The 11,847-nt window shown below is 51.8% G+C and overlaps 1 protein-coding gene across 1 annotated transcript; it reads right to left on the bottom strand.

Annotated features, from left to right (window-relative positions):
• Window positions 1–6,221: 6,221 nt before the first annotated feature.
• On the bottom strand, window positions 6,222–9,997 carry DKKL1 (dickkopf like acrosomal protein 1). The gene is made up of 5 exons (XM_079723854.1): window positions 9,887–9,997; window positions 9,434–9,608; window positions 8,866–9,012; window positions 8,652–8,744; window positions 6,222–6,587 (listed from the first exon to the last, which is right to left on the bottom strand). The coding sequence occupies exons 2-5, from the start codon at window positions 9,587–9,589 to the stop codon at window positions 6,285–6,287; spliced, it is 699 nt and encodes a 232-aa protein (XP_079579980.1). The 5' UTR covers window positions 9,590–9,608; window positions 9,887–9,997; the 3' UTR covers window positions 6,222–6,284.
• Window positions 9,998–11,847: the final 1,850 nt, after the last annotated feature.

The raw sequence follows: 11,847 nt of genomic DNA, 5'->3' as shown, positions 1-11,847 counted from the left end.
CCAGTGACTTTCCCCTGACCCCTCCTCTCCTTCCCTATGGCCCCAGGTCAGGCCTCAGCCTCTCACCCTGGGCCCTTGACCCAGCCTCCGACCCAGCCTCCTGACGCCCGTCTCCCGCCCCAGTCCATCCTCACGGGGCCCCAGAGTTGACCTGCTCCCCTGCTCAGTGTTTCTCCACAGCCCCCAGGCACCCCGTGGACAAAGCCTAGACCTTGGGCTCGATATCGAAGGCCCTGCATGGCCTGATCCCACCTGTCTCCCCGACCCCAAATCTCACTTGCTGCTCCAGCAACTCTGGACTGTGTGCCGTTCCCCAAACTGAGCCAGTTCTTCCCACCTCCAGGTCTCTGCCCGGCACATCCTCTTCACTGGCCCTTCCTGTCTCAGCTCCCACGTCCCCTCCTCTAGAAAACGTTTCCGAAAGAGGGGCTGTGCCTGGGTTCCCACACCACCCTGGGCAACTGACACTCTTGCCCCATCAGCTTGTATTTGGAACTGCTGGCTTCGCCGGTGAGTTTGATCCCCACCTCTCTCCGGCTCCCAGCCCTCCCATGGCTCCCTAGTGCCCGCAGGACTAAGTCCCAGCCCCTCAGGCTGGTGCAGCACAGAGCGGTCCCTGAAACTCCTGGCTTCTTCTTGTCACTTTTCTCTCCACTGGCCGACCTCCGGGTCCCTCACGGCCCATGGGGACTCAGCATCTTCCCACGGTCCTCCCAGGCCCAGGCTCCCAGCTCCTCTGGGGAGCCTTCCTTGAGTCCCTAGAGCAGTTAGGGACTCCCTCCTTTGTGCCCTGACCGTGCCCTGTCCTGCCTCCATCATACCCAGGTTGACCATACGACTTACTGTCTCAACTCCAGGACACTTTCAAGAGTGAAAGGGGAGCTACGAATAATGACAACAGACAGTGGTGCCCATTTAAGGCGGAACTGGGCACTCTGGGGCACACGGTCAACATACGGTCACCTGGGGCCTGTCTGTCCTCAGCCCGCCCACTCAGCCCCCCCTTTCCTCACCAAATGCTCCCCACGCCCTGCTCTCCCTGGTGCCAGATGGGGTCCACAGCTGTGGAGTGCACACTTCCTGGTGGCTTTTAGAAGGTCCTAGAAAAAGGGGTCTTTCAAGAGAGACCCTTCCAGAGGGTGGACCAGGCTGGGGGGTGCAGAAGGGGGTGACAGCTGTGGGGCCTGAGTGGGGAAGGGTCCCTGCAAGCGAGGGGGCTGACAGGTCCTGGGAGCCTCTGACAGGATTTGGGGGACACACTCCTGGTGAGGGACCGAGGGAGGCTCTGGTGGACCTCAGGGGTCTTTGACGGGGAGATTCTAGCAGGAGGAGGACCCAAGCAGGCATTGTGGGGATTTCAAGGGGGTCTCTGACTGGATTTCTGGGGAGTCTCTGGATTTCGGGGGAGGGCGTCTCTAACAGGATTTTGGAGGGGAATCTGACAGGATTTTTGGTGGGTTTGACGGGATTTCCGGGGACCTCTGGCAGGACTTGGGGGGAGGGTTCTGATAGGAGTTAGGAGGGGCGAAACAGGGTTTAGGGGGGTGTCTCTGACAGGCTCTGAGGGAGAAGTCTGACAGAATTTCTAGAAGATTCTGACAGGATTTCAGGGGTCATCTACAAGATTTCCTGGGGGGTTCCTTTCAGTATTTCTGAGGGGGCCTGGTCAGGATTTCCTTGGAAGGCCCTGATACTGGGGACTCTCCCCTAGGATTTGGGGGCTCTGCCAGGATTTCAGGAGGGGCTCTGACTCGGCTGGTCCGGGGAACCTCGCCACGGCCAGGGCGCACCTGGGGCCACGTCCCAGTCTAGGGACACAGCTGAGGGCCACGAACGACAAACAAACGGCACCTGGGTCGTTGAGGAGATGCGCGTGCGCTGTCCCCGCCAGGTAGAGCAAAGGCGGCTGGGTGGGGCCGAGAGCGCGCGCGGCGTCTCAGAGCTCCTCCCCCGACGCAGGCGCACACGGGGGCCAGGCGTGCGCTGGTCTAGTCGGTTACCTGTAAGGCCGCGCATGCGTAGGGATGCCGGGGTGGGGGGGCGCGCCCAGTCGCGTGAAGCGGGCGCATGCGTATTGGCCGAGCGGGCGAAGGGTGAAGGGACTACAGCTGCCGGGAGAGGGCGGCGGGGGCTGCGTCCCCTGCGCTGGGATCTTCTCTACGCCCTCAAGCTTCGGTGAAATGGGCCCGAGCAAGGGAGCGTTGGCCTGAGGGACCCCTGGTACACCCCCCACTTCTTATCAGTCACCAAGCCGTCCCCCTTTTGCCCTCTGTTGCGTGCCAGGTTGCCGGTCACCGTCCCAATGATGCCCTGCCCTGTCCTGCCTCACCACTCCCGTGCCTTTTTGTGGCTCCAGTCACCATGTATTAATAGGTCCCCGAAGGATTCTTTCCCAAACCGTTTTATTCATTTCTTTTAGGAGAGAGTGGAGGAAAAATAGCCTCAGCTTTTCCGGCTAGAGCGAGGAAGAGAATTATATCCCAAATTGACTCCTAAGGAGGGGCATTAGGGGTAAAAGATGTCCCACGCAGTCGGCCTCTTTGCTAGACCAGACACAGAAAAGGAATCATTTTGCATTCTCCCGTTCATCCCATCATTATTCATTCAAGTGTTACTTCCTCAGAGAGGCTTTCCTCTGACACACTGCCTGTAATTCAGACCCCCATCTCTCTACTTACTCTTTTTTATTGGTCCTCGTGGCACGTCTCGCCACGTGACATATTCTATATTTGTGTACTGTCTTTGTCACCCCCCACTGGAATGTGAGCTCTGAGCAGTAGGAGGCTGTTTGGGGACTAGAACATGGCTGGCCCAGTGTGGGCGCTCAAAAAATTTTCGTTGAGTGAATGAATGAAGGGACAGAATCCGTGCCTGTAGAGTGATGATAAGGCTGGAGTCAGACATTCTTGGGTTTGAATTTTGGCTCCATCACTTCCTACCTGGAACCTTGGCACAATGGCTTACCCTCTCTGAGCCTCAGTTTTCCTCCCAGAAATGGAGATAATAATTGCTTCTTAGGTTACCTTGAGGACTTAAGGTGGTAATCCTTGTTAATTGATAGTTATTATTTTGGCTATTAGGTGGCAGCTTGTTATAAGACCTGGGAAAGAACCTGTTTGACAGGTGATGTGGTGAATGGTTAACAGTGTGAGATAGGGAATCAGACAAACCTAGTGCCATTGCTCTGTGACTTTGGCAAGTGATTTCACCTCTCTGAACCTCAGCTTCTTCCCTAAAATGGGAACAAGTAATATCCACCCTATGGGGTCTTATGAGACTTCAATAAGAATGTTTGCCTAGAGTTTTCTTAGCCCTGGCCGGTAAGTGTTGGACGTCGTTAACTTTATTAGTATAATTTCATTCTTTCATTTTATTCCTTCAGTATTTCTTGTTTTTTTCCTTTTTTTTGAGGAAAATAATTTTGTAAAACCTAAAATAATTAAAAACCCATTTTATAGTATAGTTAGTTATACATAAAGTGCTAAATCTTAAGTTATGCCTCAATTAAATTTTTATAGAGTAATACATTAATGAAACCATCCATATAAAAAAAGAGAGTATTGCCTGCAGCCCAGAAATCTTCACACTTCCTCTTAATCATTACCCTCCAAAGGTAACCGCCTTGAATTATGGCCTCTTTTGCTCAATGTTATGTTTATAGAATTCATCATGTAGCAGTAGGTCATTTATTTCACTGCTGTGTAATATTCCATTGTATGAATAAGCCACGACTGAATCATTTTACTCTCAATGGACATTGGGTTGTTTCTGCTTTTTGGCAATTATATATACTGTTACTATGAATTATTTATCCAGATTTTCTTCAATTATTCTCAGTAATGTCAGAGATCTAGCAAATCTTTTGTTAGGTTTATTCTTAGGTATTTTGTTTGTTTTGCTAATGCAAATCATATTTTTAAAAATTGCATTAAAAATCCTTTTGTTCCTAATGTTTAGGAATATAATTGATTAGGATATATTAATCTTATACACAGTGAAGGGTAGCAGAATATGCCACCTCAAAATATCCAACTATGGCATAAGGATCATTTTGAACTGAACACAATTGAGAAGAAGCAGATACAAGAAAAGCTCTCTGCCCTTCCCTATTTGCCTAAAAGCTGGATATAAATTTGTTTTGTTTGTTTGTTTGTTTTTTCACTGCACCACGTGGCTTGCGGGATCTTAGTTCCCTGACGAGGGATGGAACCCGTATGTCCTGCAGTGGAAGCTCGGAGTCCTAACCACTGGACTGCCAGGGAGTCCCCATGGATATAAATTTGTAAAGGTGTTCCCTCTTCCCTCTCTACCAGGAAGGACAAAAGTTAATAACTCTAGACCCTTGTCCACCCAGACACAGCACCAGCACTCTCCCCAAGGGTGCCCGCTACCCTTGTTGCTACCCTAACAGCATAGATAACTTTTGCTTGTTTTCATACTCCGTATAAGTGGAACCATATAGTATATACTCTTTTGTGATCTGGTTCTTTTGCTCAATTTTTGTGAAATTCAGCTATATGGTTGCATATAGTTGTAGGTCAGGAAATCTTTGCCTTTATTGGGAGTATTTAGTTCCAGTTACTTAAAAAAAACCTCAAATATACACAAGAAATAGTGTCAATGGTGGGAAAGTGAATGGGACTGGGGGGTGGGGAGAGAAGGTATGGAAAGGCCAGTCAAGTTCTGATTTTCTCCATGAGGACATACTGATGCTTATTTGGAATAATCAAAAACCTATTTTTTTTCAAAAGGAAATTCTCTTTTATTTATGCCCACACATTGCTAGTTTCCTGAATATACTGAGTCTCTCTGTGGGGTGATCCAACCCTGAACCTGGGCTTCGAGGGAGAAAGTGCATGTTGTGTCTGCACCCCTACAAGACGCAGCACCATAAAGACCCTGATGTGCCTTCTCAATTTTTTTTTTTTTTTTTTTTGCCCACACAGCATGGTGTACGGGATCCTAGTTTCCCAATGAGGGATCGAAACTGTGCCCCCTGCAGTGGAAGTGTGGAGTCCTAACCACTGGACCGCCAGGGAAGTCCCTCAATGGTGGGTCTTGAGAGAGGGGTCTTGGAGGGAATAGGGGGTGCTCTGAGGATGGGGGATGGGGGCACAGTGGCAGGGCACCCAAGACAGGGTCTCTGAGCTTCCAGGTTTGGCTGAGGCAGCAGGCCTGGCTTGCAGAGTTACAGTCTGAGGTGACGCTCATGGAGGGACAGACAGAGGGACAAAGGGAGAGAGACACAGAGCAATTCGAGATGGAGTCAGCGTGTAAATTGAGTGTCAGGGAATGAAAAGACAAAGATGAGAGAGTGGAGACAGATGGATGTAACAGAGATGGGGCTGGAGACACAGACTTGGGGGCTGGAGGTGACAGGGTCTGGACAGAATAATGGCCCCCCTCTAATTCATGGAACCTGTTTAATATGTTGTCCAGGTGGGCTGAATCCACTCCCATGAGCCCTTCAAGGCAGAGAACTCTCTCCTGCTGGAAGAGGAAGAGGAAAGCATAAGGGAGATGGGGCGGAAGGGAAATACAGAGAGATTCCACGTGTGAGATTTGAAGTATGGGATCCACATGCAAAAACCAGAGCGAGACCTCTAGGAACTAAGTGTGGGTGGCCCCGGTGACAGCCAGCAAGGAAGCAGGGACCTCAGTTCAACCCCAAGGGACTGGATTGTGCCAACAACCTGAATGATCTTCAAAGCAGAGCTGTCCCAGAGCCTCCAGGTAAGAATCCCGCTGGCTAACACCTTGATGTTGCCCTTGTGATACCTGCACAGAGGACCAGCCCAGCCATCCTGGATTTCTGACCTATAGACCCGTGAGAGGATACATTTGTGTTGTTTTAAGTTGCTACATTGGCGGTCACTTTTTGCAGCAGTAACAGGAAACTAATGCAAGGGCAGAGTGGACAGACAGGACTGGAGTGAAAGGGCTGGGAGCCGGAGGGCAGACGGAGCTGGAGGTGACAGGGATGGGGACTGAGGATACTGATGGGGCTGGAGGTCACAGAGTTGCTCAATCAGAAGACAGACGGCGTCCGAATCAGAAAACAACACAGAGACATTGGCAGGAACTAACAGCTCAGCCAGATGTCATGCTGAAGGTGAGGGCTGGGGGGACTTGCCATGGCCTGGCTGGCTGAGGCCTGAGGACAGATCTCCAAAGGAGACAGTGCTGCTGGATGTAAGAAAAAGTTTAATTTCCATATGGTGCCTGGGGCGGGGTCTGGTGGGGGGGTACATGCAGGTGTTCCCCGGTCCCTACCCCTATAACTGCTAGGCGGGCCTGAGGATATATAGGAAGTGGGTCTTGCGGGCAGGCAGCCTGGCATGAGAGGAGCTCTGGGTCCCCTCTTCGAGGACGTCCTTGCGGGTCCCCTCTCGGAGCCCATCCCGGATGGCATGCAGGCGGTGTTGCTTCTCACTGAGCCAGTGGCCGCTCTTCTGGGCATCCTGGTGGGACCTCTGCCGTGGCAGCTTCATGGTCCAGAAGACCATTCGAGGGTGGGGTTCCGGGTGGAACTTGTCCACGGCCTTTGGGACAGGCACCAGGGCCTCCTTCTCCCCTTTCTTGGTTACCTGGTGAAGAGGCACAAGGAGACCCTCTCAAACTCCAAGTGACAGCCTCAAGGTGCTCCCCTGGCATATTCAACCCACTTTGCCACCTATGGGATGCTTTGGGAATTAAAAGCTCACCCTGCAGTTTACAAAACACTCGGGTTTATAAGCACTTTAGAATTAAGAATACTCTGAGGTTTATAGAATACTCTGGGTTTGAAAACACATTTTGGAGATTTCAGAAGCACTTTAGGATTAAGCATTCCCTGAGGTTTAGAAAGCAGTTTGAAATGTACAAAGCACTTTGGGATTAAAGAATCATGACCACAGTTGCAACATGTGATCCTTGACTGAATCCTGGATCAAACATCAATCGCATCAGCTCTTGTGGACAGCTTTTGGTCCAGCAGGGACATTTCAATGTCTGTTCGGTCCTTGCTACTCAAAGTGAGGGTTGTGGACCAGCAGCATCAGCATCACTTGGGAACTTGTTAGACATGCAAATGAGCGGGCCCCACCCCATCCAGACCTACTGAATCAGAGTCTACATTTCAGTACGTTGAGGTTTGGGAAGCCCCATAGGAGATGGTTACAGGTTGAATTGTGTCTCCCCCACTCTCCAATTCATATGTTGAGGTCCATTAGGACCCTAGTAGCTCAGAATGTAATCTTGTTTGGAGATAGGGTCACTATGTAGTTTTCATTAGTTAAGATGAGGTCATTAGAGTGGGCTCTAATCTGACTGGTGTTCTTATGCAAAGGGGAAATCTGGACATAGAAATGCACATAGGGAGAACCCCATGCAAAGATGAAGGCAGAGATGGGGATGATGCATCTACATGCCAAGGAACGCTAAAGAATTGTCAGCAAACCACCAGAAGTTAGGGAAGAGGCACGGAACAGATTCTCCCCAACAGCCCTCTGAAGGAACCAACCCTGCTGACAGCTTGATCTTGGACATCTAGCCTCCAGAACCGTGAGACAATACATGTCTGTTGTTTAAGCCACCCAATCTGTGGGACTTTGTTACGGCAGCCCTAGCAAACTAATACAGAGATAATAGTCTGATATCAATGTTAAATTTCTTGGGTGTAAAAATGGGACTGTGGTAACACACAAGCGAATGCATTATTCTTAGGAGATATCTGCTGAAGGATTTAGGGGTCATGTGTCATGATGTCAATAATTTACTGTCATATGGTTCAAAAATAAAAAAGTAAAAAGAAAGTCAGTATGGCAAAATGTTAACAAGTGGTGAATCTAGGCCAGTGGTTGGTTTTCAACCCAAGTCTAGAGACATTTTTGGTTGTCACAACTGGAGGGGGTGTGGGTGCTACATCCATCTAGTGGGTAGAGGCAGGGATGCTGCTAAACATCGTATAGGACCCGGGACAGCCCCCTACAACAAAAAATTATCCAGCCCCAAATGCCAATGGTGCTGATGTTGAGAAACCCTGCTCTGTGGAAAAGTGGATACAGGTTTATGGTACTATTGTTTTTGCAACTTTTCTGTAGATTTGAAATCTTTAAAATAAAAAATTGGGAGTGTGTGTGGGAGAACCATGTGGGTTTGCCAAGCACTTGAGTGTTCTTACAACATTTTAGGATCAAAAAATAAGCACTTTGTGATTAGAATCGCTCTTAGAGGTTTACAAAGGTGAGATACACAAAGCATTTGGGGTTCATAAAGTACTTAGGAATTATTAAAAATCACATTTTGATGTTTACAAGGGAGAGATTTACCAAGCACTTTGGGATAGATTAAAAAATCCTTGGAGGTTTGCAGAGCGCTTTGAGATCAAAAGACACTTTGAGGTTTACGAGGGTGAATCTTACCAAACACTTGGAATGAAAAGCACTGTTTCTGGCTTACAAAACCCTCTGGGGTTTGAAGCAAGCAAGGATGTACTCTGAGGTTGTAAGCCTCATTTCTGAGAGCTGGTTAGTCCCTTTTGACAGATGACAAAACTGAGGCCCAGAGAGAGGGTGTCCAGCACAGAGGGAGTGGGAGAGTCAATTCATCTTTTCCTCCTAAACTACAGAAAGTGTTTGAGCTTGGACACTTTGCTGGGGGCGTGTCCTAACCTTCCAGTCACCCTGCAAGCTCCCCTCTCCTGGCTCGATGGATGCCACCACCTTCTCAGAGATCAGCACCTCTCCTGTCTCGTTGTCGGTCACCTGTGAGGACCCAAAGGAGAGTAAGAAAAAACTTCTTTCCTCCTATGCCCTCCTCCCCGACAGATACTGCAGCATGAGGGATCTTAGGGAGACTCCAGGAGGGACTTCCTGGCATAGGCACCTTGTCAATCTGGAGGTGGCTGGAGAGAGTTTTGTTTCCCAGCCTGTGCTTATGGTTCTCTTCGTGGTGGTACTTCCTAGGGAGGCCCCGGCAGTCCATAGGAGCAGAGAAGCAGCTGTCCATGCCCCGCAGCAGGTCATCCTGGGGCTGGGGGAGGAATCGGTGAGCTGCTGGACCTCCGGACTCCCCAGGACATCTGTAGCCTTGGCAGGATCCCCTTCTCTCTCCATCCTCTGACCCTTAGGGCCTAACCAGGTCACCTCCTTTCCCCATCTGTCCCATTGCTTTCCTATTCCTGCCCCCATCTGTCTTCTGTCTCTCTGTCCCCATCCCTCTCTCCTCCTGTCTGTCTGTCTCTCTGCCTGTCTCCCTCCCTCTCTTCCTGTCTCTCGGCCTCCCACTTGCACGCTCTCTCTGTCCCTTGACTCCTCTCTCTGTCTATCTTTCTATCTGGCCGCGACCCGTCTCCCACTCTGTCTCCCTGAACCCCTTCCATCCCTCAGTCACCATCTGCCCCTGTCCCTCTTCTCTGTACCTCTTCTTTTCCCCAACACACGGCAGCGCTTACTTTCAGGAAAAGCCGGATGAAGGCTTGGAGTAGACTCTGGAGACCTAGGAAACCCGAGGAGCTCTCCTGGGCGTCACCATCGCGGATCGGGGCTGCAGTGGAGGGGGGCACCGAGGCAGAGTGGAGCAGCAGCAACAGGACCAGCGGGTGCCACATTGCGGGAACGGCCGGGAGGCTACGGCAAGGGTAGGGGTCAGAGCCCCCCCATAAAGGCTCCGTCCCCTAAGTGCCCACACCCCCACCCTAGACAACAACTCCTTCCTATCCCTGGCCCAGGAACTCCGCACACCCCGCCCATTCCCCCCCGCTTATCTTCTGCTCCAACCCCCTCCATCGTGCGAGGCCCCTCCCCTCCCCTCCCCTCAGGCCCGGCTCTTCTGGGCTCTGCCTCACACAACAGATCTCGTTCCTCTCCTTCGCCCACATTAGTATCCAGATCTCGTTCCTCCTCACCTTCTCCCACGCCCCGCCCCTTCTTCTGGGACCCGCCTTTATACTAGACCACAGCCCGGTCACCGGACTCTCAAGACTCTGGCAGTCCACGGACTGTTAAATCCAAACAGTTCCGATCTCCAGCCCAGGCCGGATACCTGGAACGTTGGATGAGCTCCTCGAGGCGTAGACTCGCCTCTGTTGTCTGACCACGCCCCCGTTTGTTGACCTCACCCATGAGCCCAGCCCTCTATTGGACAGTCACGCCCTTAAGGGAAGGGCCACGCCCCTTGAGCCAGAGCCGGGCGTTGATTTTAAGTTCACACCCCCATAGTCAGACCACGCTCCTGTCGGTTGACCTCGGCCCTGGAGACCCAGTGTGGCCTCTGTTCTCTGATCGTGCCCATCGTGCCGGAGTCACTCTGCAATCGCAGGTGGCCCCGCCCCTGACTTAGAGCCACGCCCCCGCACCTAGGCCACGCCTCTGTGCCCCAGATCTTTCCCCTAGCGCCCTCAGTTCTATTCCTAGGCTCTCTCTGCTCATGAAATACCCGTGTCCGAGCAGTCCTTCTGAATACCCCACTGCTTAGTTTTGTATCTATCTCTGAGAGTTTCTCCGTGTCCTTTTTCGTCTTCTCCAGGTTTTGAAACGATTAATACGCTCAATAGAGTGCAATGTAGGGACGCTGAACCCCGAGCCCTCTTCGGTTCCACTAAAAAGCTCCGCCCTCTCAAGAAACCCTAAATCCAGTCCTATGTACCACCTTACAAGGAACCCGGAATCCGGGCTCCCTTTTTCCTCAGGACCCCAGGGTCTGGACCCCAGCCCCTCTTGTCTCTCTCTCTCTCTCTTTTTTTTTTGCGGTACGCGGACCTCTCACTGTTGTGGCCTCTCCCGCTGCGGAGCACAGGCTCCGGACGCGCAGGCTCAGCGGCCATGGCTCACAGGCCTTAGCCGCTCCGCGGCATGTGGGATCCTCCCGGACCGGGGCACGAACCCGTGTCCCCTGCATCGGCAGGCGGACTCTCAACCAGTGCGCCACCAGGGAAGCCCCCCCTCTTGTCTCTTGAGTTTGAACACTCAACTCCTCATTTTTAAGGGACCCTTCATCTTTAAGGGGTATAATTACGGGACCCTCATCTTTTTCCTCAGGCACCGAGGCTCTCCCCGGGTCCTGGGACAGCTGCCACCTCTAGTCCACTACTGCGTGTGGATGCGGGAGTCTCCACCTTGGTGAACCTCCAATAAACTCCCAGTCGTCTTGCCCACGACCCTTAACTCTGATGAGGTAACAAGGAAACCAATCAATCAAAAGAAATCAGTGGAAATCAATCAAAAACCCATCCCCATACCTCTAGTCTCAAAAATATACTTGACGCTGAACAGGATTCTTTTGTGTTCCTATCAATCACTTCCACATCTCCAACACACAAACTACACTAGAGGGTAGCCAGGAGTCCAGGCCCCCAGACCATTCCTCCTCCAGACTCAGGAATCTTGGCCCCCAGTTTCCTCCTCTTTCAGATACAGACAGGTTTCCTGGTCCCCATTATTCTTCCCTCAGACCCAGGTGTCCAGACCCCCAATTCTCCTCCTCTCTCAGGGATCCAAGCATCAGAATCCCGAAATTCTCACCAGGCCCCAGCTAGACTTCACCTGTCTTTTCCCAAAGCAAAAATCCTCTCCCAGACTGTCACCGTCGGATCCCCCTTCCCGCTGTCCGGCGCCCGGACCCGCCCCCCCTCCGGTCCCTCCCACTTTTCCCAAACAAAGCTCCCGGGCAACTTTCTCCCTCGCAGCGCCCCGCCCGCCCGCGGCTCCCCAGCCCCAGGCCGGGAGGTAGGTAGGAAGGCGCCGGCGGGAGTCGGGGATCCTGCTTTGGGGTGTGTGAGTTCGGGTGGGAAGTTATGCGTTATGAGTTGAGGTGTTTGTGGGACCGTCTCTGAATTGCTTGCAGCCCTCTTTTTGCCGGGGGGGGGGA

This window comes from Hyperoodon ampullatus (assembly GCF_949752795.1).
Source record: "Hyperoodon ampullatus genome assembly, chromosome: 18".
Classification (NCBI taxonomy): domain Eukaryota; kingdom Metazoa; phylum Chordata; class Mammalia; order Artiodactyla; family Ziphiidae; genus Hyperoodon; species Hyperoodon ampullatus.
The sequence above is the reverse complement of the archived record's forward strand: the minus strand, read 5'-3'. Positions and strand labels throughout refer to the sequence as shown.

Excerpts from the sequence above, each read along its gene's own strand:
- DKKL1 (XM_079723854.1), bottom strand. The coding sequence starts at position 9,589 with ATGTGGCACCCGCTGGTCCTGTTGCTGCTGCTCCACTCTGCCTCGGTG. Across the intron at positions 9,013-9,433 it reads TCATCCGGCTTTTCCTGAAA|CCCCAGGATGACCTGCTGCG; the intron begins GTAAGCGCTGCC and ends TTCCTCCCCCAG. Across the intron at positions 6,588-8,651 it reads GCTTGCAGGGTGACTGGAAG|GTAACCAAGAAAGGGGAGAA; the intron begins GTTAGGACACGC and ends CCTCTTCACCAG.